The 25251-nt window shown below is 52.1% G+C and overlaps 3 protein-coding genes across 9 annotated transcripts in view; 2 read left to right on the top strand and 1 right to left on the bottom strand.

The window, feature by feature from the left end:
* Nucleotides 1-955: 955 nt before the first annotated feature.
* Nucleotides 956-12125, top strand: VPS4A (vacuolar protein sorting 4 homolog A). Of its 2 annotated transcripts, none has more exons than XM_045890835.3 (11): nucleotides 956-1167; nucleotides 4915-5026; nucleotides 5110-5257; nucleotides 6445-6503; nucleotides 6619-6738; nucleotides 7245-7401; nucleotides 7940-8088; nucleotides 8466-8547; nucleotides 8776-8995; nucleotides 10382-10522; nucleotides 11249-12125. In XM_045890835.3, the coding sequence occupies exons 1-11, from the start codon at nucleotides 1147-1149 to the stop codon at nucleotides 11348-11350; spliced, it is 1311 nt and encodes a 436-aa protein (XP_045746791.1). In that variant the 5' UTR covers nucleotides 956-1146; the 3' UTR covers nucleotides 11351-12125. The 2 variants fall into 2 exon arrangements, with proteins under 2 accessions (XP_045746791.1, XP_045746790.1); XM_045890834.3 differs by having other exon boundaries at nucleotides 961-1167; nucleotides 6442-6503.
* A 2835-nt stretch (nucleotides 12126-14960) lies between these two features.
* COG8 (component of oligomeric golgi complex 8) lies at nucleotides 14961-23811 on the bottom strand. Of its 3 annotated transcripts, none has more exons than XM_045890828.3 (5): nucleotides 23346-23810; nucleotides 22009-22216; nucleotides 20345-21172; nucleotides 18402-18570; nucleotides 14961-15580 (listed from the first exon to the last, which is right to left on the bottom strand). In XM_045890828.3, exons 1-5 carry the CDS (start codon nucleotides 23738-23740, stop codon nucleotides 15423-15425), a joined length of 1758 nt encoding a protein of 585 aa, XP_045746784.1. In that variant the 5' UTR covers nucleotides 23741-23810; the 3' UTR covers nucleotides 14961-15422. The 3 variants fall into 3 exon arrangements, with proteins under 3 accessions (XP_045746784.1, XP_045746782.1, XP_045746781.1); XM_045890825.3 differs by lacking the exon at nucleotides 14961-15580 and adding an exon at nucleotides 17180-17678 and having other exon boundaries at nucleotides 23346-23811; XM_045890826.3 differs by lacking the exons at nucleotides 18402-18570; nucleotides 20345-21172; nucleotides 22009-22216; nucleotides 23346-23810 and adding an exon at nucleotides 16434-17414.
* Nucleotides 23812-23836: 25 nt separating this feature from the next.
* The window catches only part of NIP7 (nucleolar pre-rRNA processing protein NIP7), a 94653-nt gene continuing 93238 nt past the window's right edge, over nucleotides 23837-25251 (top strand). For all 4 annotated transcript variants that reach the window (XR_006793500.3, XR_010408145.1, XM_064580997.1 and 1 more), the window contains exons 1-4: nucleotides 23837-24052; nucleotides 24174-24260; nucleotides 24358-24496; nucleotides 25010-25150. Coding sequence is in view for 2 of the 4 variants with exons in the window: in XM_064580997.1 (XP_064437067.1) it covers nucleotides 23997-24052; nucleotides 24174-24260; nucleotides 24358-24496; nucleotides 25010-25150 (423 nt within the window). In the remaining 2 variants the exon portion in view is untranslated. The remainder of the gene's footprint in view (nucleotides 24053-24173; nucleotides 24261-24357; nucleotides 24497-25009; nucleotides 25151-25251) is intronic.

Raw genomic sequence — 25251 nt, 5'->3', positions numbered from 1 at the left:
CTAAAGAGAAAAGTAACAGGGTTAATATTAAAAAACAAAAACAGGGGTGCCTAGGTGGCTCAGTTGGTTCAGTGTCTGCCTTCCGCTCAGGTCATGATCCCGGGAGATCCCGGAGACCCAGGATTGAGTCCCACATGGGCTCTCTGCTCAGCACGGGAGCCTGCTTCTCCCTCTCCCTCTCCCCCTGCTCCTGTGCTCTCTCTCTCTCTCTCTCTCTCACTCTCTCAAATAAATAAATACATAAACAAGCAAACAAATAAATCTTAAAACAAAAACTGACTTTAGACAGCCACCAGCATCATAATAATAGTTAACAGAGGAGGCGCCTGAGTGGCTCAGTCAGTTAAGCACCTGACTCTTGATTACTGCTCAGGTCATGATCTTGGGGTCCTGAGATCAGCCCCACTTCTGGCTCTGCGCTGGTCATAGAGCCTGCTTGAGATTCTCCCTCTCCCTCTGCCCCTCTCCCCACTCGTGCTTGCGCGCGCTCTCAAAAAAAAATGTTTTTTAATTGTTAACAGAGACTGAGTCCCCAGTGTGGGGTACACTGTGTTTACATTAGCTAGCTCATTTATTCCCCCCAAAAGCCAGACAAGGTAGATACTAATTATTAGCATACCCTATTAAACATCAGAAACCCAACGCTCTGGGAATTAGGTTTACTGTGCAAGAAAAGCTGTCCTACAGGAGCTATGTTACTAGAAATGGGATCGAGGACTTGAGGTTTCTAGCCAGCCCTGCTTCTGGCCCCGCCCCTGTCCCCGCCCCCGCGGCCCACACGTCCCGCCCTGCTCCGCCCCGCCCCCACCCCGTCTTCGCGGGGCTCCCCGCCCCTAACACGCCCCTGACTCGCCCCCTGCCCAGCCCCAGCGCGGCCCTAGTGCGGGCCGCCCCTTGGCCGCGGGGAGCGGCGCCTGCAGTGCCAGCCGTGGCCGCCGAGGGGCAGCCGCGCAGCTCGGGCCCGACCGCTCTGGGCCGCGCTCCTCACTCGTCCTCCGACTCGGCTCCGGCTGCGAGCGGTAGCCCTGCCCGCGCCCAGCGCCAAGCCGCCGGGCTCCCCGCGCCCGACCCAGCAGCTCGGCTCCCCGGGGCCGGACTGAGGCCGCAAGCAGCGCCGCGGGGTGTGGGGCGGACCCAGGAGATGAAATGACAACGTCAACCCTCCAGGTACCTCGGCGCGGCCGGTCTCGGCTTCCGGAGGCCGGAGGAGGCGCGGCGGGGCCTGCGAGCCAGCGGTCGGGCGGGCGGTCGGCTCGGTACCCCGGCCCCGCGGCCCTCGCCCCGCCGCCTCCGCCCGTTTCTGTTTTCACGCGCCCGGAGCCAGGGGCTGTCTCCAGAACTCCCGCTCCCCTGCCGCCCCCACCCCACCCCCCGCCCGGGCCAGGCCGAGCCCCGAGGCCGCTACGTGCAGCCGGCGGCGCCCCGGTACCGCCGCGGGGATCAGCCTCCTGCGGACCGCACCGGCGCCGCCCGGGAAGCTCGGCCCCGCAGTCGGGCCGCTTGCCCTCCCTCCTCCTCCTGCTTCCCTTAGGACGAGTCCCCGCTCCTTCTCCAGGCTCGGATTTCCTCCTGTCGGCCAGCGACCCTTCATTCATTCCCTAGGTCTTGCCTGGTGGTGCTGGGGTGGCGCCACCTGGATGCATGACTGACCCATCCTCCAGGTGCTGCCGGTGCTGCTGGGCCGGCGGGGAGAAACATGCCCAGGCCTCGGACCTGGGCTTCAGTCGTGGCTCTACCGCTCACCCGCGTGTGACCTTGGGCTAGTTACTTGATCTTGGATTTGGGGGTTTCCTGTCAGTGAATTGGGGTAATACCCTGTAGGGTCGTTGTGACAGTGGCTCTGGATTGAGTAATTCAGGTGAAGCCTTCTTAACACAGTGTCCGCCACATAGTAAGTGCTCAAAACAAAGCCTGTGAAGGAGCTAGGCAAGACTTCATGGAAGAAGGGGCATTTGGCTGGATCCGGAAAGGGTGGGTAGCATTCAGATGTCCGAAGGTGGAGGAAAAAGTGGGAACAGAGGCATGGAATAAACTGGGCCACTTGGCCAAGAATTAACTAGAGTCCAAAGCCAGACCCCCACCATCCACCAGCAGAAGCTCGGATTTGTTAGAACAGGGGTTTGTAAACTTCGCCTGCATATCCCCCCTGCCCAGACGGTTTTTGTCTGTGCGTTAAGAATGTTTTTACATTTCTATTAAAGTTTTATTAAGGGGCACCTGCGTGGCTTAGTCAGTTAGGCGTCCAGCTCTTGATTTCGGCCCAGGTCATGATCTCAGGGTCCTGAGATGGCAGCCCTGCATCTGCTCTGTGCTCATCAGGGGGTCTACTTGAAGATTCTCTGCCTCTGCCCTTCCCCCTGCTCAGGCTCTCTTTCTCTCAAATAAATAAATCTTAAAAAGAAAAGCTTTATTAAGATATAACTCACCAGAAAATTCGCACATTTAAAGTATACAATTCAGTGGCTTTTAGTATATTCAGAGTCGTGCAACCATCACCACACTTTTAGAACATTTTCATCACCCCAAAAAGAAACTCCACACCCTTTACCGTTAACCCCACAAATCCTGTATATCTCCCAGCCCTGGGCAAACACTCAGCTAATTTCTGTCCTATGGATTTGCCTATTCTGGGCACTTTATGTATTTGTTCATTTATTAAAAGATTATTTATTTTAGAGGGGGGAGGGGCTGAGGGAGAGAAAAACTTAAAGCAGGCTCCTGGCTAATCACAGAGCCCACACGGGGCTCGATCCCATGACCCCAAGATCACCAAACGAGCAGAAACCAAGAGTCAGATGCTCAGTCAACTGTGCCACCCAGGCGCCCCTATTTTTGGCATTTTATATAACTGGAATCATACAATATGTGGTCCTTTGTGACTGGCTTCTCTCACTTAACATAATGTAGGTTTTTATGTTTTTAAAAGGCTGGGAAAGATATCTCATGACACGTGAAAATTATGAAATTCAAATTTCAGTGTAAAGTTTTATTGGAACACATTCTTGCTCCTTCATTTACGTATTCTCTATGGCTGCTTTTGGGCTACAAAGGCAGAGTTTGTATGGCCAGGAAAGTCTAACCTATTTACCATCTGGTTCTTTACAGTTTGCCAGCTCCTCTGTTAGCACATCTTCCTTAAACTTGTCCTTCATCCTCATCCTTGCCATATGTGTTACTAGAGATGCGGCAGGCTGGCAGTTTTATTTATCACCTCACCCTTGTGTTATGCAAAACTATTCTTCAAATTGCAACTGAGGCCTCTTGCCTTTGAAACATTGTATGCAGTTGCCAAAAAGATCTAATGTGCTCTTAGGTGCGTTAATTAATAAAGTATCTCGGAGGGAGGTGCAGAGCATCCCTCGAGTATTGTTCTGAGCCCTGCCTTTCCAAAGGACAGACCCAAGCAAGAAGGCATATAGAGTGAAAAAGTCCAAGGAACTGGGCATGTTTGTTCTGGAGAAGAGAAGCCATCAGGGACAGGAGAATTCATTTCATTGTCTCATCAGAAGAGCAGGTCGTTGGGGAAGAGTAGACCTGTGAAGCTTGTGTTTAAGCTAATCATTCGAGAAGGTTCTGGGCTCCTGGCCATTTTCTATTTGTAGGTAATGGAGGTAGCTGAGCTTGAAAATAGTAGCCAACACTCTCCGCCTTTCCTCATCTAGGCAACCTGGTGGGTTCATTTATCATCAACCTGGCCTAACCTGCTTCAGTCTGTTCATTTTGTAGAGCTAGCTGTGTCTTTCTGAGATTTCTTACTTTCAGATGAGGAAGGGCTGCACAAATGCCTGAGCCCTGCCAAGAGCTGGTCAGGAGGTTTATTGTTTGCTGTGGACGGAACTGTGTGTGTACAGTGGGATCTGCCAGCCTGGTATCTAGTGCCGATCAGCTTGAGGAGGATAATTCTGGTAGCGCTTCCTGGGTTGGTGAAGCCGTGGTTTCTAAAACTGGATATGTAGGTGTGGGGCAGCTGCCTGAAAGATCCAGCCTGCTTTGAGTTCGGTCTAGAGCACAGGCCTACAGGATTTGTGAGATTCACAAAGATACTCTCACGGAGTTCTTAGAAGATGCCAGAGGACCATTCCCCTCAGTTGGCAGCACATACATGTCTTTGGAGTAAGCCAGCCCTTTTCTTGCTTTTTTCTTTTTTTTAAAGATTTATTTATTTTAGCGTGTGCATATGCCAGTGGGGGAGGGGCAGAGGGAGAGAATCTTCAGGCAGACTCGCTGCTGAGTGCGGAGCCCGATGCAGGGCTGGATCTCTTGACCCTGAGATCGTGACCTGAGCCAAAACCAAGAGTCGGACACTTAACTGACTGAGCCACCCAGGCGTGCCAGCAAGCACTTTCCTTACTAGAGCTACTGGTATACTGACCCATGTGTCTAAGCATCCCTTCCCTAAGTAGCTCAATTTAGGAAAACCATCTTCTTTTTTCCCCACAGAGAAGCAGGCTGGGCCGGTAGGAGGAAATAGAGGTCCCTTTGACCAGTCTGGTAGAACCCAGGGCTGGCTCTTCTCTGGCCTTCGAGGTCAAGTGCGGTTCCTGGCCTTCATGCTGAGCCGCACAGCAATCAGTTGTGGTGTTTCCCGTTCCAGGTGCTGGGTCCAGGTCCACGCAAGGAATAGAAAGTGGATTCTCCCCTTGAGCCCTAACCTGAGATATTTGGTCAGGTTTCCGCTTACTGAAATCCAGAGTGAAATGGAGAAGGAGGTTGTTTTCACCCGTATGAGTGTATTGTGAAGAGGGATGGCTGTCTTTTACGGCTTCCTTTCAAGGCCTTTCTAGTTGATGTTGGAAAAACAGGCCGACATAATGGTGTGTGACTAACAGATCCGCAGGATTCCTGCTGCCCTGGGACCCCAAGGGCTTTTTGGGTCTCTTGGGAAGCACTGAGGTATTTGCTTCGCATTTCCAGAAAGCCATTGATCTGGTGACGAAAGCCACGGAGGAGGATAAAGCCAAGAATTACGAGGAGGCACTCCGGCTCTACCAGCATGCTGTGGAGTATTTCCTACATGCTATCAAATGTGAGTCCCGCGCAGGGCCCTCCCGGGCTGCAGAGCCCCTGGAGAGCAGGGCGCGCACACCCTCTCCAATTCCCCTTTTGCAGATGAGGCACACAGCGAAAAGGCCAAGGAGAGCATTCGAGCCAAGTGCATGCAGTACCTAGACCGGGCGGAGAAGCTGAAGGATTACTTACGAAGCAAAGAGAAGCATGGCAAGAAGCCAGTCAAAGAAAATCAGAGTGAGAGCAAGGGGTGAGTACAGAGGAGTGCAGGAGCCGGCCGGGACCAGAGACCCCATGAGCGTGTGTCCTTTTCCTGGTGCTGTCATTCCTGGTACTAATGCTGCCTTCCTTCGGGGGGCTGCCACTCACATGCTAGCGCCCCGAGCTGCTCGCCCCGGGCACCGGGCACAGTACTGCCTTGGACGGTGCCGCGTTGGATCCGCACAGAAAAGCTGCGAGTGAAATGCGAGCCAGCAGGGAGGTTACAAGCCTGGGATTCCGCAGTCAGGCTCTCAGGGTAGATCCCGGCGCCACCACTTCCTGGCCGGGTGACCATGGACACGTGCCATGAACCCCTGTGCTTCCAGGCTCCTCATCTGTAGAAGAAGGATAACGCCCCCTCCCGCCCAGCGTTGCCCTAAGGAGCGGGTGAGATGATGCGGGTAAAGCCCCGAGAGTAAAGTGGGGCACGCAGGAAGGATGGAGTCAGCTGCTCTTATGCTCGGAGCTACTCTCTTCATCTGACAGAGGAGGCAGCAGACTCAAGTTCAGATGTGGCCCAGGTCATGGAGCTGGCACTGGATGGAGACTGGACCCACATGCAGGGCCTCTGTGTCCCCCTCCAAAGTCAAAGATTTTATTTATTTGAAAGAGAGACACAGCGAGAGAGGGAACACAAGCAGGGGGAGTGGGAGAGTGAGAAGCAGGCTTCCCACGGAGCAGGGAGCCCGATGTGGGACTCGATCCCAGGACCCTGGGATCATGACCTGAGCCAAAGGCAGACACTTAACGACTGAGCCACCCAGGTGCCCCCAGGTCCCCCTCTTTAAACGTCACTCTCCTCCGAGTCACAGCCACCTGCTGTCTGGTTGTGAATCTGTGTGAAAGGCCAGCGACAGCTCCGGTTGCCCATCCAGCTGCTCCTGAAGTCCCCCCAAAGCACATGTCCCTCACCAGCCTTCTGGGGACGCACATGTCTCTGTTCTTACTCCCTAAATGAAGAAACAAGGATGGGTTCCGAGAGTGTTTCCTGGAGGACGTGGAGGGGAGTGTCGCTAACAGGTGGTCTGAGCATGTTTGAGGCCCCTGCTGGTGGGTCTGTCACCACTGTTGAGCAGGGCAGGCGGCTCACGACCGAGAGCCTGGCCTCGCTCTCAGAGCCTCTTTGCCGACTGCCTCTTGCTTTAGTCTGTCGTCTTCTGTCTCCTTTCCCAGCAGTGATAGTGACAGTGAAGGGGATAATCCCGAGAAAAAGAAATTGCAAGAACAACTGATGGGTAAGAGGCCCGCGGCCCCGTGGCAGTGGGAGCGGGATGTGGCGAGGGCCCCTGGAGGGTCGGCTCAGACTCATCAGTCGGACTCCAGGTGGAAGGCTCACCTTGCCTCTTGCAGGTGCTGTTGTGATGGAGAAGCCCAACATTCGGTGGAGTGATGTGGCTGGGCTGGAGGGGGCCAAGGAGGCCCTCAAAGAAGCTGTCATTTTGCCAATTAAATTCCCACACTTGTTCACAGGTAAGAGTTGAGCTACTTTAGGCCCAGATGGAAAAAGAGCAGGCTTTTCAGGAAGCCAGCCCAGGGCTCCCACTCTGAAGGTGTCCAGGAGCAGGTGACCACTCAGCTCTATGGGCCCTCTGGTGGTGAGGGCCCAACCTTCCCTCTCAGGGCTCTCAGTCAAGAGAGGCCCCAGGGTCTACCCATCACAACCATCTTGGCTCCTCTCTGGTGTCAGAAACACCTTTGCGACTAGAACTTTGACTTGACCATCCCGGTGGGTGAGTAGGGTCAGGAACCAGTGCCAGCCAGTGTCACTTTGCAAGGTTTTGGGGGTCATGAGCCAGGGCTAGGAGCAGGCTCTAAGCAGGTAATTCAGGTCCCTTTATTCCTTTGCTTCTAGAACCAGTTGTCTTGTAGAACTTTGCTCTTCTGTCCGTACTTACAGTAACTAAGTCCCCTCTGCTTTTTTCTGTTCCCTTTCCCCAGGCAGGAGGAAGCTCACCTCAGTTTATTCTTTGTTGTAGGCAAGCGTACACCTTGGCGAGGGATACTGCTCTTTGGACCCCCTGGCACAGGGAAATCCTACCTGGCCAAAGCGGTGGCCACAGAGGCCAAAAACTCCACCTTCTTCTCTGTGTCCTCCTCAGACTTGATGTCTAAGTGGTTGGGGGAGAGTGAGAAGTAAGTCAGCTGCCAGGCCTGCTTCCCTGCCCATGAGCCACAGCCCAGAGGAGCCGTTGGTGGGCGTCAGGGAGAAGTAGCCAGCGGAGGGGAATTCTGCTAGTTTGTTGGGTGGGACCGTGTCCTGACAGAGCCTGCTGAGACTGAATGGGCACTCGGTTGGGGGAGAGGAGCCCTCATGAACGGAAGGCAAAGGCACTCACAATCTTCGGGTATCGGGTGGGTGTCCTCTGTTGGGGACTTCACGTAGTTCAGGCATTTTCCACACCGACTCCCGTTGTGCAGAGGATGACACTGAGGCTAGGTGGAGGGGAAGGGACTTGTCCTAAATCCAGAGCTAATGAGCTGGGCTGTCACTGAGGCTGGCTGTTCCTCATGGTACCGTGCTGCCAGCGGATTTGTGATGGCCACTGTCTGAAATCCAGGCCTGACTGGAGGCTTGACCTGCCTGTGGGAAGGGAGAGAGAAACAGGGACTGGGCCCCTGGCTGGGCTGGGTGTGGGTGTCCTGATCCCAGCCCCACTTGTCACCTTCACAGGCTCGTCAAGAACCTGTTTGAGCTGGCCAGGCAGCACAAGCCCTCCATCATCTTCATCGATGAGGTGGATTCCCTCTGCGGGTCCCGCAATGAAAATGAGAGCGAGGCTGCCCGAAGGATCAAAACGGAGTTCTTGGTCCAGATGCAGGGTGCGTGCCAGTGCTGGGTGCCCGCCCTGGTTCTCGGTCCGCCTGCAGCCAGCGCAGCGCTTCGTTGTTTAGCTGCGGCTGGGTTCGATGATCCTTAGGATGGAGAGAAAATGTCAGTGCAGCCGTTCTCCGCTCCCTCTCCACAGGCCTGCAGAGAGGTTATCCCGGCCTTTGCCCACGAGCCCTCTGCCCTTCCCGAGGCCAGCAGGGCTTCAGAGAAGGCTCTTGGCCCAGCAGAGCCGGTTGGGGCCCTGCTGGTGGGGGCACGGGGCTGGCCCCAGAGCAGAACACACAAAGGCCCTGAGGTACCTCCCCCAGATGCTCCCTGATCCTTGCAGGTGTTCTCACTCAGCGTCTGTGTGTCCCTTTCTCCACAGGGGTGGGGAATAACAACGATGGGACTCTGGTTCTTGGTGCCACCAATATCCCCTGGGTGTTGGATTCAGCCATTAGAAGGAGGTGAGTCTTCCCAGTAGGAGCCAGGGGCTGAGGCCTTTCTCCAGCTGTAGTCCGCCTGCTGCTGGCAGCCGTGGGTGCAGCCTGGCCCCGTTTGCCCAAGGCCTCTTCATGTCTGCAGGCTGAGCAGAGTCCTCAGTGCAGCCAGCTTCTGGAGGGCCCCAGCGGCCCTCTCCACAAAGACTCTTAGGCCATCTCTTCTCAAGACCTGCCATGTGCTTGGCTCTCCAGGTTTGAAAAGCGGATTTACATTCCGCTGCCTGAGGAGGCTGCCCGTGCCCAGATGTTCCGGTTGCATCTGGGGAGCACTCCCCACAACCTCACGGATGCCAACATCCACGAGCTGGCCCGGAAGACAGAAGGCTACTCAGGTGCTGACATCAGCATCATTGTGCGGGACTCCCTCATGCAGCCTGTCAGAAAAGTTCATTCAGCAACACACTTCAAAAAGGTGAGTGGAGGGGCGCCTGGGTGGCTCAGTTCGTGGAGCATCTGACTCTTGATCTCAGCTCAGGTCTTGATCTGATCAGGGTTGTGAGTTCAAGCCCCACGTTGGGCTCCAAGCCTGGTGTAGAGCCTACTTAAAAAAAAAAAAAAAAAAGGTAAGTGGAGCCAGCAGGGAGTTGCTTAGAAAGTGTTACAGGAGTGGGGATATCAGCTTTCTTTGCCAGTTCCTTGGCTGCTCCGATGACATAGCTTCAGTCTCCTGGAGAACCAAGGCCAAGTATAAAGTGAGCCCTCTGGCTGTAGGGGCTGGGGTTACACCGCTCTCTCTTTCCCTATAGCTCTTCTTGCTCCAGTGTGACCATCTCAGATTGTGTGAAGCCAGAGGACATGGCACCATGCCAGTCACCTCTGCCACCTCCACAGTCAGTGCTCTGCTGTGTGTGGGGACCCCACTTGGTGTCTGAAGAATCGGCGGGTACAAAATCACCTGCTCTAAGGAGGAACTCCTCTTACACGGCATATCTCTATTGAGTGTCTGCTGGGGGTCCTGCTATGCTTCTGATGCTGTTCTAGGACCTGGGGAGACACGTGTGACCACAGCAGACAAGTCCCTACCCTATCGGACCCTCTTCACTAATTGAGATACTCATTTCTTAGAGGGTGATGAGAGGGAAGGTAGAGCAGGGGACGGAGTCTGGTGTTTCTGAAGTTTGGAGTTGGGTGGGCAGCTTGTATTATAAAAAAAAGATTTATTTATTTGAGAGAGAGAGAGAGGGTGAGCTGGGGTGGGATGGGGAAGAGGGGCAGAGGGAGAGGGAGAGAATCCCAAGGGACTCTGCTCCATCTCACAACCCTGAGATCATGACCTGAGCCGAAATCAAGAGTCGGACACTTAACTGATCGTGCCAACCAGGCGCGCCTGGGCAAGTTGTATTCTTAAAGGATAGGCCACCCAGGTGACATTGGAGTCAAGAGTTGAAGGAGGTGAGGGAATTAGCCTTGGGGATATTTGGGGGGATGTTGCCAATAAAGCAGACTGTGGTTAGAAAAACATTTTTGATGTCACTGCATTTGTGGTGAGATTTGATGGAGTTAATGAGGAAGAGGAAGATACCAAGACACTTTGGGCCACAAATTGAGATTCTGGAGAATAGTGCCTGGAATATCATGCTAATCACAAATCTCTGAAATCCTATGTTGAGCTACTTCGACTGCCAGCCTGAGAGTTCTGAAGGAGTCATCCTCTTCTCAGACTGATGACCTAGAAGGCCAGGCATGCGTACATCCTCTACCACCACCTTCTCTTCAGGACTCAGAAATCTGAGGCATCCTGTCCCTCCCCCAAGCACTGAGTTGCAACCCCTGCAGCCCAACTCCTATTTGATTTCAGGTCTGTGGCCCTTCCCGCACCAACCCTAGCGTTATGATCGATGACCTCCTGACCCCATGCTCACCAGGGGACCCAGGGGCCATGGAGATGACTTGGATGGATGTCCCTGGTGACAAACTCTTAGAGCCTGTGGTTTGCATGGTAAGTGGCCGGCTGGGAGAGGGACTGCACAGAGCCCAGAAAACTGGGGTCATGGATCTGAAAATACAGATAGGCTTCTCCCCTTCTCTGTCCTGGGCTGTCGTGGCTCTTCTGAAACCGAGAATGGCCTTTGGGGTGCTGGGCAGTTGGGGCTCCTGCTGTTACAGACTCAGCGGGGGCCCAAGACGGAGGCCATAGCATGAGCATTTTATTTTCTTCAAGAATAAAGGCCCGCTGGCGTGACGACATCATTCCACGGCTTTGGCTTGTTCTGTGCCCAGAAGGAGGCAGCAAGCATCTGTCGGCAGTTTGCTCTGATGCCGCGCACGGGCAGCCTCACGGCACTAGTCTTGCCCTCTCCTCGTCCTGGTCTTCCCGACGCCTTGCCTGTCGTGTGGGGCAGGTGTCTGCCAGCGTGGCTGGGGTGGCGGGTGTGCGCTCAGAGCGAGCTTCTCCCGGGAGTTAAGACGTGAGGGGAGCTTGGATTCTCTCAGACGAGAAATATGCCCGTTTGGAAACGACATGAGCCGCCCCAGGAGGGAAGAGCGGTCCTGTCATGGGAGACATTCAGGCAGGCACCAGGCAACCAGAGGGAGCTTTGCTTTTGGGGCTGGGAGTGACCGGGGACACTGGCCTCTTCCTACTGGACCCCCTGGGTCTGCGACACGGGGAGCCCGAGGACCTGGGGCCTGGCTCCTCCTCAGCTTCGTGCCCTTGTCTTTGCAGTCGGACATGCTCCGGTCTCTGGCCACCACTCGGCCCACCGTGAATGCAGACGACCTCCTGAAAGTGAAGAAATTCTCAGAGGACTTTGGACAGGAGAGTTAAAAATTTCTTCACTTGGTGACGGTGAAGGTGGGAGGTTGATTGGGGTAATAAATCCATGGCACTCCCCAAGTCAGTGGCCAGACAGCGCTCCAGGGCTCGTCTTCACGTCACTGCAGCGGCCCCTCTGCTGTCTGGCCGCCGGCCAGGGAGCAGGCAGGAAGGGCCTCCCTGGCCACAGAGACACAAGCACATTCAGCACTGGGTGGAGTACTGGTCCTTCCTCCTTCCTCTCCTCCTCCTCCTCTTCTTCTGGATGCTCACCAACTCCTTGTCCTGCCTCTCTGTGGTTTTTGTTTTTTTTAAACCTTTCTTTGTTCCCCTAAATTAATGCTGCTTGGATTTTTGTCTTGTTTATAAATAAAGTTCAGATCTCCCAGAAGCATCAAGGAGTGGGAGCAGCCCGTACTGTGGGGTTGCCGCAGACCTTCAGGATGGCCTGCAGCTCCCTTCGCCTGTCCCTTCTAACCCGAATTTTACTCCTTGTGAACACAATGGCTGATGCCCTGGGGTGCCAGCCCAAGCCCTGCCTGTGAAGGCCAAGAGTAAAACCAAGCCATTCCCACCCTCCTAGGTCAGCATCCCGGGCCGTATGTGTCCCCTGCAGGAGGAGAGGGTGGTTTTTGTGAGCGCAAAGCTCTAGCTCAGAAGGAGTGAAGGTAGTCAGGTGGGTTTTACTGCTGCATTTTCTTCCCTCTCAGTGTGGGAACACTGAACCCCGCCAATGCCCCTGGCTCCCTGCCCTGGAAATGGGCTAATAAATCCTTTTCCCTCTTGAGCCACCTGAGTGATCTCATCTTTGATTCTTATCCGGGCTCCTTGAAGGCCATGCTTGCTTCCATTAGAAAGACCCCTTGGTTTTCTCTCCGCACTCTTCTCTTCATCAGAGGAGGGTATTGTCACCTGCCGCAGTTCCCATGCCTGTTCTCCAGTCAGGCTGGCCAGACACCCCCCCACCCCCACCCCGGGGCCTTGCACATGTGGCACCTGGACAGTTCCTCCTGCAGATTGGGAGGCCTGTGGCCCAGACATGGCCTGCAGCTGGGTTTGGTTTGGTCTGCTGCCAACATTGAAAAATCAAGAGTTGATGTGAAAATGCAGATTTCTGGCTTCTGGGAGATTAGGCAATGCCGGGCCTGCGTCCCCATGAGGCAGCCTGTCGGCCACAGCCAGAGGGGCTGCCCTGCTCAGAAGCAGAACACTCTCTCCAGCTCACCCATCTCCACATGCACTGCTTCAGTCCTCCAGGTTGCCTGCCTAGCCCCTGTGGCCATTTGAATTTGTGACTCCTGATCTCGAGACCCCCTCCCCGCCCCCCTCAAAGGCTCTAGAGCTGGCAGCCCTAGAAATGCTGAGTAGGAGGCTGTGCTGCTTGACTGTGTGCATACGAATACACAAAAGGCCTGCCATCGGGCTGGTCTACTTCCCCTCCCCCTCCAGAAGCTGTGATTATTGCTCCAGGTCTTACTAAAACCCAGATTGTCCAGAACTGATGATGTGGCCAACTCTTAGATCACAGTAGCCTTGCACCATGGTGGTCTTTGATTTGGTTAGGAACGGCTGAATTGAGCCAACTTTTGTTGGGTTCCTTGAAGGCTTGGGCCCAGGTGCTCCTGTCCAGTGTGGGTACGTTCGCCCTGCCTCAATTACCAGGTGCCTCAGCAGGCCTGACCAGGTGACGCCTTGGCAGCAACCGTGGCTGGCATCTTTGTCACTCAGGAGTTCCCATGGCTCTCGCTTTAGTTAGGTGCCCTCAGCCACCAGTTACTGTTGGTGAACGCTGGACTAGAAGCCAGCACAGGACACAGGACACTGCCCCACTCTTTCATTTTAGCTACTTGTGTTTTCTTACTCTACCTCCAGTCACCTTTACTTGAATCACAAGGTCCTTGCTTGCTTTGTTTTTAAAATCTTCCTTTCTACTGCTCAGACACCTTGGCAAGTCACAGGGGTTAATAGAAACCAGGGCTGCTGTGGTTCATCTTCATAGCTCTGGTCACGGCTGTCACAGATGCCATGCTTCTCCATTCCTCTCTCCACCATCAGTGACAGGATGCAGGCTGATGAATGTCCTACTCACATGTGAGGCCAAAGTCACCTCAGACTGATGGCATGCCCTCACCATCCATGTTATACATGGCTTACAGGTGCAGAGGTATTTCCTCCCCTAAATGCTAACTCTGAAATTCACTCTTCCCTACTTGGGAATTCTGGCTTAAACCTTCTGTCTACCTTGGCTTTGACTTCCGTAGTTGACTTCTAAAACTTTCCTTAGCTCGAGATGCTGATCTGTATGTGTGGTTATTGTGCCTGATACATCTCCCTGAGGTGGGTGAGATTTTATGAGAAATGCAGATTTGCTGCTTTGGGCTGTAGTAGCTAGTTGCACAAATCCTCCTTGGTGGATTTGGTTAGAGTAGTAAATCTCATGTTGTCAGTAATAGAGAGTTTCAGGCTTTCTCCAAGGTCCACTCTGAGCAACCACATACTCGGGTCCCCAGGTCAGGAAGCTGCAGGCAAATTTTACTGATCCTCATTACAAAGGCATCAGTAAGGACTGTTAACCTCAGAGCACTGTAAGGAAGCTTCTGAGTGTTCTGAAGCCACCCTGCAGGAGCTTCTGAACATTGTCCAAGGGAAAGGAGGGTCACTAAATCCTCATTTTCCTAAGGATCCATGTTTATAGTATAAATGAGAGTTTGCTACAGACTTTCCCAGTGGCGGAGTATCTAACCTCACCTTGGAGCAATGCCGGCTCTTACTCCCTTCCAAAGTTTAATGCAGAGAGCGCCAGTTCCCTTTTGCTTGACCTCTTAGGCCCCCAGAGGGTGGCCTGTTTAGAGAAAGCCATACTGGGTTCGTTTAGTTAACTACTGTTTAAAACAAGTTTTTTCTAAACAACTTACTGGACTTACTACATGGGTACTAGGATTTTGAGAACTCTGGTAAGAGTACCCATGTTGCAAAACTCAACATAGAAATGAGGCAAGACCAGTATCTAGAGAAACAAGTTCCTTCACCTCTTGCAAAGCTCTGACAGTGTCTTAAGGCTAATCATTGGTCAGGGTGATGCTAATTTAGTTTTCCAAAATAAGTGTGGTGACCAGGAAGCACAAGTTTTGCTTTCTTTTCTAATTGTGACAGGAAGAGGTTCATTGCTTCGTCAACTATCATCCCTCCCCTAGCCCTGATCCATGAGCTCCACAAAAAGAATGAGCCAAATAGCAGCTGCCCAAGAAATCTTAGCAGGAAAATCATCCCCAAATCTGTTAAAGGCAGAAGGTGGAGACTAAAACTTGTGAACCTGGTAAAATGTGTGGGTACTCATTTATGTTAACACTGTCATTAAACACTTCATGAACTGTGGCCATTCTGTTCTGTTTTACTTACACAAGCAAACTGTTGTCCAAGGCAAAGGACTCTGCAGGTAAGACACACACAAGCCCTTTGTAAAAATAAGAACTCAGTGAAGATGGTCAACCGCAGTCTTAACCTGCGTTTTTAAACATAGCTTTCAGATATTTGGGGATTATATCATTATCAAATCTTGGCTTTGGGATAGATCATAAAGGTCTATGAAATCATGTCTACTAGGAGTGGTTATTTGCCCCACTTTTTTTTTTTTTTTTTAAGATTTTATTTATTTGAGAGAGAGAATGAGAGAGAGCACATGAGAGGGGGAGGGTCCGAGGGAGAAGCAGACTCCCTGCCGAGCAGGGAGCCCGATGCGGGACTCGATCCAGGGACTCCAGGATCATGACCTGAGCAGAAGGCAGTTGCTTAACCAACTGAGCCACCCAGGTGCCCTATTTGCCCCACTTTTTACCACACAAAATCATCAGGAAATGTCTACTCTTTGGGGGAGTTCACTTTCTTTTCACGTTGAAGGCAGTATTTTGTCCATGGATGATTTCAGGGCAAACATTTTTTATATATTCCTCCAACCTGGTTTGGCAATTCTGTTTTCTGTCAGAGCCAACCCAATATCAAGTTGATAACAGGCAAGCCATGCCCAGCTCAAATCCCAAGTGTTTGTGTTTTCATTTCCAGAATCCTCAGATGCAGCAGGAAAATTTTAATCATTCACCTCCATCCAGTAGATGTTTGTAAACGTCTTGCTGTCCATTTTGTCAATGAACAGGCAGCCCTGCAAGTGGTCCATCTCGTGCTGGATGATACGGGCTGCCCATCCGCTTGCCTGCCACACCACCTGCTCCCCTTTGGGGTCCAGCCCTGCAAAGTAAGTTACAGCCTGGGTAAGGATATGCTTAACCGCATCATTTTTAATCTCCTTACCTTTTCCCTGCCTCTGGCTGTTCCTGTTGACAAGAGGCAACATCAGAAGGGAATGCAGACAGCAGCCCCTATTCTTCCCAGAAAAGATGCCTCAACTCTACACATTACCAAGTATTCAGTGTGGTTCTAATGCTATTAGGTTGCTGGACTTACTATGGGGCTGAGATGAGAAATGATCTTCCTAAGGTGCTTCATTTCTGAACATTTCCTCCCATTTCTGATATACTACCGATTTATTTCAATTCCTAAAAGTCTTTCAAAAATAAAGGGGTACCATTTACTTTCTGACCTGGACCAAGTGGCCTACTCAAGAGGAACAATCATTCCAACTCCGGCAACAAATCAGATTCCGCAAAACGTCCTGTGGCTTATCACCCGGGGCTGGGCAAAGCTGGGTGCCACTTCTCCCATTCCACCACGATGGCTCCAACTGGGTAGAGTGTATTTGTGCGGGACAGCGAGCGAGAGGGCACAGAGCAGAGGACTTGGAGTGCGGCAACATCTGAACTAGGCCGCGTTCCCAGCCCAAACCACGCCCCCGAGGAGCTGGCTCTGCTGTCACACTGGCCGCCATTCCCCATCCCTATCGGTCAGTCTTGAATCACGTCCACTCCAGGGTTCTGCCGGGAGGCTTCGCTGAGCCTACACTTTCACAAGTCTGCGCTTTACTGGAGCTTTGCGAAAACTGTTTCATGGGATCCGAGGTCGCCGCCTCCTTAGGCGGGGGTAAGAGACGCACGCGTTTATCCAACCGCCCCAAAGCCACCGACCCCGCCCGGCCCCTCCGCACCTGAGATCTGCACGGCCTGGAAGCGGGGCACGCAGGCCAGGAAGCCGGCGACGCTCTCGCAGCCCTCAGGGAAGGTGACCAGGCGGCTGTCCAGCACCCGCAGGCGGGGGTTCACGAACACGCGCAGGGGGAAGGGCTCCATCTGGCGGGCCTCGCGCAGGGGCGGCGCGCAGGCGCGGAAGAACGCCTCGGGGAACTCTAAGGCCAGCACCTGCAGCGGCACCCCGAGTTGCGGAGCGCTCAGGCCCACGCAGCGTCGGCGCCGCATCACCTGCACCAACCTCTGCACCAGCATCTGCAGTTCGGGCCCCGCCAGCTGCGCCGGGTCCACAGGGGCCGCCACGGCCCGCAGCGCCGGGTCCCCGACCTGGCACACGCGCGGGTACGGCGGCTCGGGCGCGCCCCGCATCAGACGCCGCACGTAGCGCCAGTAGGACCGCCGGCGCGCCGGGCCCTCGAGGCCGTCCCGGGCGGGCGCGGAACTGCAGCCCCGGGCGCCGCCGGCCGCCGCTCCCCGTCCCCACGGTGGGGCCGGCCCCAAGCAGTGACGCGCCCGCGCCAGCAGCGTCCCCAGCAGCAGCCCGGCTCCCATCCGGCCCCCGGCGCGCCGAGCACAGCCGCCCGGCCGCCGCCGGCCTCCCCGGGCCCCGTAGGCGAGCGCTCCCGTCGCGGGGGACACCGGGAAGCAGAGTTCCCGCGCGCCTTCCGGGAGCGCCGGCGCGGCCCCAGAGCTCAGCCCGCCTCCGTGACGTCAGCAACTTTATTAGGGAATTCCGCGTTTTACGGTATAATCAGCCATTGGCGAGCGAGACGCAGAGGTGCCCCTTTTCGTTTGCTGTCACGAATGCGTTCGCAGCCTTCCCCCTAGGGCTGCCCGGTGCTCTCCGAGGCCGGCCTCGCGTCCCCGCGGGCGCGGCAGGACGCCCTGGCCATCCCGTGCCCCGGGCCGCGCCGCGGCTGGGTGCAGGGGCGCCGGCTAGGGGTCCGCACCGGGCGCCTCGGCCTGCGGCGCCTCGGCTGAGTCCGCCTGCTCCTGCGCGTCCTCAGGGCGAGCTGCAGCGACGGGCTCCAAGCCTGACTCCTCGGCGGCGGCTGCTGGAGCTGCGAGCTCCGGCACCAGCTCCTCTTCATCTAGACAGAGGACCAGCTCTCTCTTCGGCAGGAGGAAGGCAAGAGGCTCCTGGACGAGGCCGATGTTCACATGCCCAAGGTTTCCGTACTTGGAGAGCTGAGTGGGTGGAATGCCTGACCCAGAAGGTAGAGAAAGTGAAGTAGAAAAAAACGTTTAGTAAATTTAAATATTGATGTGTCACAGGGGAGAAAAACTTACAGGACAGTTTCCACATTTCCATACAGTAAAAGTCATCTTCGTGATGCGGGACAGGAAACTATACTATGAGGCGAGACTTTGAAGGTAATCTGGAATAACACAATGGAGGGTGGATCGAGTTAAAAGCCAAGAGAACCTCAGAAGGCACTGGCTTCCCTGTGCCAGGCCCAAGGGAAGCTCTGCCTCCCCCGGCCCCCACTCCTGGCACAGAGAGAGTGGGCACAGGGAAGTGAAGACAAGTTAGGAAAAATCTTTTTAAAATACCTTCCCTGGACATTTCATATAAATAGAGTCCTACAATAGGTGGTTCTCCTGTGACTAGCTGCTTCCACTTAGCCAGATATACACATACTGTATTATTTAATTTATATGAAATGTCCAGAAAAGGCAAATCTCTGGTAACAGAAAGCTGATTAGGGGTTGCCAGGGGCTAACAGTGGGATTGGGGAATGACTACATTGGGCTAGAGGGATCTTTTTGGGGTGATGGAAATATTTTAAAATTGGATAGTGGTAATGATTGTACATCTCTGTATACTTACTAAAAAACATTGAGTTTTACAAATGGGTGAATTTTATTTAGTATACGAATTATATCAATAAAGTAGTTTTAAAGATCTTTCTCCTCCTTTCTCTTACCTAAGGTCTGTGCTATCTGAGCTGGTGGAAAAAGGACTTGGAGACAGCGATTTAAATAAGGAACAAGGTCTTCCAGGAAGACAGTGCAGAACTGGACAAAGAGCTCTTGCTCCCCACTGCTGAAAGCAGCCTCTTCTGCACGATGGAAGGCCAGGATTGTTTTGGTTACCTAGGAGACAAGGGCACCATCAGTCACTAGAGTAGTCTATCACCATCAGCAGTACCTGAAACTAAGCACAAATGTGCAGCCCTCAAGTTTTCATAAAGAAAGTCATTCCAAACAGTACATTATATTACTGTCTTGTTTAAATTCAGAATTGTCACTCTCCACAGTTCTGTCACTTCATTAATGTATTTCTGACCCAAACCCAACTTGTTTCATTACTGGTACACTTTCCACTTTCAGTAGAAAAGCATCAAGAGGTTCTTGATTCCTAAAGGAGATGACAAGAACTATATTGGATCCAGGAAAATGAAGCAAAACTGTATAAGGTTTTTACTGAGTAAGGCAGTTGAGGTTCCAGGAAGCTAGACTGCTAGAAAATTATAAAAGAACACAGAGCTAGAAAAGAAGATCCACATACAAATAACAGAACAACCTAGCTGACATTCCTGGTTCCAAGTCCTAACTGTGCCTCTTGCTGGTTTTGTGACTTCCATATGATTACTTAAACACTTTGTGCCCTCTGTTCCTCAGTTTCCTTATCTATAGAGTAGGGTCTGCAACAGGACCTACCTCTTAGGGTTGTGAGGATCAAGTCTTAATAGGTATAAAATATGGTGAACACTATCTGGCATGGAGTAAGTTCTCTATAAATATTAGCAGATTACTATTACCTGAATTTCACTGACTACAAAGTTTCAATGCTCATGCTTGCTTTCTCTCACAGGAGGGCATTAACGTTTTTTGTTTTTTTTTTGAGTAACAAGTGGGAAAGCTTATTAAAGCAAAAAGTACACTCTTGAGATATGAGAGCGGGCAAGCTCAAGAGTGAGAGAGCTAGGCCCAGAAAGATTTTATATAACCATGTCACAACTGCCACCCGGCTGACAGCAATTATAAGATGCCATTAAGTTGTAAGAAACATCCCAATATCTAAAGGTTTAAATATGTAAAAAATGTGCAGGATATCATTGGTTGTAGAATTTCTTGTATTATGTAGAATTCTAAGATGGTTCTTTTGAATCCCAGCCCCTGGTATCCACTCCTTTGTGTAATCCCTTCCCCTTGATTGCAGGCAGAATGTGTGGCTTGTTTCTAATCAATAGAATATGGCAAAGGTGAAGGATTTTGCAGATGTAATCAAAGCCCCTAATCAGTTGACTTTGAGTTACAATCACGGGATATCCTGGGTGGGCCTGACTTAATCAGATAAGCCTTTTAAAAAAGGGTTGAGGATTTCCCTAAAAGAAGAGATTTACGCAGGAGAGTTGCTCTCCGTTGGCCTTGAAGAATCAGAAAGCCACACTGTATGGAGTGAGGCGGCTTCTAGGACCTAAAGGCCTTAAACCTACAACTGCAAAGAACAGAAATCTGCCAACATGAATGAGCTTGAAAGGGCACCCCAAGCTTTAGATGAGACTGTGGCCTGACCAACACCTTGACTGTAATTTTGTGAGATCCTGAGCAGAGGACCCAGGACTCCCAATTCAAAGAAACTGGGAAAAAAATAAATGTATGTTGTTTTAGGCTGCTGTGTTTGTTATGCAGCAGTAGAAAACTAATACTTTACTGAATCATTATTACAGGTGAGCCACTTCATGGATTGTTCTAGGTCCCATGATGGGGGACTAACCAGAGCTTCTCAATCAGAAAAATCTCTAAAACCCCACTAAGCCTAACTCTGCAACCACCTACTACATAAACTGGTTTATTTTTTACAAAAGTCTGGTCACCTGTTACCAAAGAAAGCCCCAGTAGAGAGCCAACAGGATGTGCTCACCTTGGCAAGGGCGTCCTCCAGGGCCCTAGTCACACCCTGTGCCAGGGCCACAGGACAGCAGAGGCGCAGATCATTGAAGGCAACCAGAATATTGTTGAGGAAGCAGGCAAGGGGTGGGAAATCTAAGAGCACCATGGGTGGCTGCAGTGTCCCCGGCTGAGTGACTGGCACAGCAGCAGGCAGGTTACTGCTGCCCAGGATGGGTGGAGCTGAGATGAGGGTGTAGGAATTCATTTCATCCTGGAACTTCTCCACTGCTTCCTGAATTGCTTTCTGGAAAGTGCTGATGGCCACCCGCTGGAAAACAGGAGCCAACTGGCCCCGGAAATCGACCCCCACCCGGCTGAAGGATAGCCCAAAGTACATGCACTGACCCAGCAAAGAGTCTAGACGACCACCAATCCCCCGGTGAAGGTCAGTCTCCAGCACCTGCAGGAACTGTGAGATTCTCTGTAGCACCCAGCCGTAGAAGATGGCACTCTCATTCATAGTGTGCTCACCCGTGGCAGGGGGCAACAACGGGTCCTCATCGGAGAATATGGCACGGTACTGGGTGATGATATCGAACAGATGGACACGGCAGGCCTCAATGGTTTTTGTGATGTGGAAATAGGGATCATCATTGGGGATGGCAGTCAGGATGGAACGGAGCCAAGCATCTCGGGCCTGAAGAAACTTCACCCTCAACTCAGCCTCAGTAAAGACATCCATGCACCGCAGGAAGCTAATGACACGGAGGCAGGCAGGGAGCTGGATGTTGGTTCTTAGCTGCTGGATCAGCTGGCTCAGCATCAGCTGCATGGACTGGCGCACTTCATTCACAATGCCCTGACAATATAGGGGGTCAGTCACACCACACTGGGAAAGACACTTCCAGGAATCCATTCCACTACCCCTGAATACTGCAGATCAACATTCCCACTGCTTTTCCTGATATATGAAGATTTCCTAAAGTTGATGTGTACAGGCTTACCAACAAAGATCTAATTCACTGTGGCCATATGTAACTATTCACTGTGGCCTACAGGCCCTGTTTTGTTCTCCTGCCTCACCCGCTTCCTAATTCTGTCCCCTTGCTCACTGCAGTCCTGTCACACTGGCTATCTTTGTTTTTCTTTTTTTTCTGTCTTCGTATTTCTTAAACACTCTCAACTTGTCCCCTCGTCAGTCTGCTATACCTTTTTCCACTTTCTGATTTGCTCTTTCCCCACATCTTCGTGTGGCTGGTTCCTTCTCATCATCTGGTTCTCAGCTTAAATATTATCTCTCCAACAGAGCTTTTCCTCACCACTCTATCTAGGGTACCTCACCCTAGTCTCCTCCTACCCATTCCCTAATTTATTTTCTTCAGACAGTTACCATTATCTGAAAGGATCATGTTATTTATTTATTTGCCAACTATCAACTTACATTCATGAAAACTAGGGCCTTCTCTGCTTTGTCTCATTGTCTTCCCAGCCCCTAGATCAGTGTCTGGTACGTGATTAATATTTATCAGTTGAATGAATGAATGAATGTTTCATGTTCAAGCCTGTCTGGCTGGCAGAAACCGATATGAAACATGCAAAATTTCCCTAAGATTTCTGCCTAAAGGTTCAGTGATGACCACAGAATTACTGATTACAAGAACATCAGTTTGAGTCCTTTTGGGGCAGTTTGACTACCTGGATGACAGGGATGGAGGAGTATTTCCTTTCCAGTCGGTGTACGTAGGCTGCAAGCTCCAGGGCCTCTTCATAATAGCTGTTCCGGACACAGGTGTCCATTAGCTGAGGAATCTCCAGGATTTCCAGGATTTCTGTGTGCCGGTTTAGAGTCAGGGTGTTCATCCGGCGGTTGGAGCTGATCTCCTCAGCTTCTTTGACAAAGTTTCTAGTAACAAACAGGAGAATATTGGTTGCTCACTGCTCTACATCCAAAAGTTAGCTACAATTACCAAGCATTTACTATGAACTGGACACTGAGCTGGATGGTTTATTATTTAATCTCCACACCAAACCTGGGGGTAAGTACTATTACCCTTGAAGCAACTTTAATCCCAGAGAGGCTAAGCAACTTGTCCAAGATCACACAATACGTGAGCCCAGATCTGCCACTTAACTAGTGTTGGCAAGGTACTTAGGATCTCTGAACTCTTTCCTCATTGGTAAAATAGTAGTAGGACCCACCTCATAAGGCTGTGAGGATTAAATGAGATGATGTGTATAAAGCATTTAACACAGAACCTGACACACAGTAAATGTTAATAATAGCTATTCTTTTTGTGGTCACTAACCAGCTTAGAAGCTACAACCTCACCCTCAAATTCCCTCAGCCCCTTAATCTTCTCTTAGGCTGCTGTTCCACTTTTAATTCCACAATCTTCACTTCTCCATAATTGCAGAGACCTGCTTTATGAAGTCCTCTATTCTGGAGGTTGGAAGGGTACAGAAGCTATTGTCAAATATCCAAAGACTCAAAACTTAAACTTTTACCATGAAAGGCAGAATTAAGGATAAGAGACTGAGGATCTAGAGAGGTAGAATATGGCTTAAGGAGAGATTTTTTTTTGATAATTTTTGCTGCATCCAAATGGAAAGATTTCGTTGTCAGCCTTCTCTCAATGGAAGTTTTGAACGGTCTGCGGGTGTAGATTATAGCTGAGAACTGCAGAGTGTTAGCTATGTCAGACCCAATGATAAGTGCTTTGCATGGATTCTCTAATACTCACAACAGTCCTATGAGGGAGTTGCTGCTGGTGTCCAGTTCTAACTTGGAAATTACTAGCTTCCAAGAGCCTCTTCGACAATTCCTAAGCTGTCTCAACTTACTCATAACATTAAATGGGAATAACAGTACCTACCTCCAAAGCTGTTGTGAAGCTTAAATGGATTTTTAAAATGCTCCGAGGAGAGCCTAACCCATGCATGGTAAGTGCTTTGTAAGTGTTAGCTATTTCTTTCATCATAAATGCCAGCTATTACAGTTGCTAAAAGCCCCTTTAGTGCCAAGCCCGCCGCACCTGCAGCTCTGCTGGAAGCTGGGCAAGCGGTCGAGCAGGCGGCCGAGCGACGCCTCCACGTCGCCAAAGAGGCGGTGGATGCGCTCGGTGCACTCGGCGCCTCGGATGAAGGTCTTGTAGTTGGCAAAGGCCAAGTCGCGCGTCTGCTGCAGCAGCTGCGCTCGCTCTTCCGCCAAGCGCTCGGGCTCGCGCCTCAGCCGCTCCAGCCCGGAGCCGCTCAACTCCCGGAGGTAGCGGCCCACGTCGGGCCGCTCCCGCCACTGGGCCTCGGGGAAGCGGTCTCGGAACAGCGATGCCAGGAGCCCTTCATCCTCCACCTCCCCGAGAGCCGCTGCAGTGACCGTCGCCGTGGCAGAGGCCGTGGTTGACGAAGCGATCGTCGCCGTCGCCGCCATATTCCGGCAGCAGCGTCACTTCCCCTCCGGCCCAGCGAGGGCGCTGGCTCGGAATCTAGGCCCGGAAGCAGCCGGGGGTTCATATCCGGCCGGGTTTCTTTCCCGACGGTCCTCCAGGCTACGGGGCGCTGGCGTGGGGAACAAATTGAAGGCGGCTAGAGAGGCAGGCTTTGGGGTTGCCAGGGAGCGGCCGGCGGCTGACTTCCGTTTCCGGCCTCTGAGGCACGCGGATTCGGTGTTGTAACCCAGCGGGAAAATGCGGCCTTTGACTGAAGAAGAGACCCGCGTAATGTTTGAGAAGATAGCGAAATAGTAAGAGGGCGCGGAGGGGAAGGGGAAATGTGTGTGTGGCAGGAAGGGCGCGGGTAGAGTGGGGGCGCGGGGCCGGGAGGAGTCTGTGGGGCGCTGTCTCCAGTCATCCTTTTGCCTTCAGCATCGGGGAGAACCTTCAGCTGCTGGTCGACAGGCCCGACGGCACCTACTGTTTCAGGCTGCACAACGACCGGGTGTACTACGTGAGGTGAGGCGGCGCCGGGCGGACAGCAGTGGCCCCGGGTGGAGGACTGGGTCCCACCAGCTTCCCTCATCTGACACCTTCTTCTTCCTTACCCCTTCAGTGAGAAGATTCTGAAGTTGGCCGCCAACATCTCCGGGGACAAGCTGGTGTCGCTGGGGACCTGCTTCGGAAAATTCACTAAGACTCACAAGTTCCGGTTGCACGTCACAGCTCTGGATTACCTTGCACCCTATGCCAAGGTTTGTAGGATGGTGTTCATTCGCCCCCTGGGGATGAAGGAAGTCAAAGATGGGGGCCACGTCAGAACGCAGATAATTGGGCAGCTTCTCTGCCACGGAGTCAGTGCCAGCACACGGAGATGTTTGCAGGACTTGCTGCTTGGGCATGGTTGGGGTTCTGGCATGGGAATGCGGTGTGGTTGCATAGTCGTGGTTACGTCCCGCAGAGTAGAAAAGCCTATGCAGACCTCACTCAAAAAAGCGCAAATTGGTGGCTTTGGTGAGAGCATAGAGGGATCCAGAAAAAGAGCTTTTGAGCTCTCCATGAGAGAGATTGTAGAGTTGAAGAGAGAACGTCCTGGCAGTTCTTTTTAGGGAGTGAACAATTTGAGATAACCATCGTTTTTCTCTTTTCCTTAAAATGCATTCAAGAAATTAATCACATATCCAGCAGCGGGCTTATCTGCAGGGATACAATAATTAGCTTTTTAATGTCTCTTGGATTTAATTATTATTATTATTTTTTTTTTGTAGTATAAAGTGTGGATAAAGCCTGGAGCAGAGCAGTCCTTCCTTTATGGGAACCATGTGTTGAAATCTGGACTGGGTCGAATCACCGAAAATACTTGTCAGTACCAGGGAGTGGTGGTGTACTCCATGGCAGACGTCCCTTTGGTGAGTAGAGATGGTAGCTGTTATAAAAATCAGGTATCTTTTTAATCAAGAAGGATGTATTTTCAGTCTGTGCGCTTCAGAGACTAAATTCTCAGCACCTT

This window comes from Mirounga angustirostris, unplaced genomic scaffold (genome assembly GCF_029215605.1).
Source record: "Mirounga angustirostris isolate CCGP_5_RB_7025 unplaced genomic scaffold, mMirAng1.0.hap1 SCAF_16, whole genome shotgun sequence".
In the NCBI taxonomy this organism is placed as follows: Eukaryota; Metazoa; Chordata; class Mammalia; order Carnivora; family Phocidae; genus Mirounga; species Mirounga angustirostris.
The sequence above is the reverse complement of the archived record's forward strand: the minus strand, read 5'-3'. Positions and strand labels throughout refer to the sequence as shown.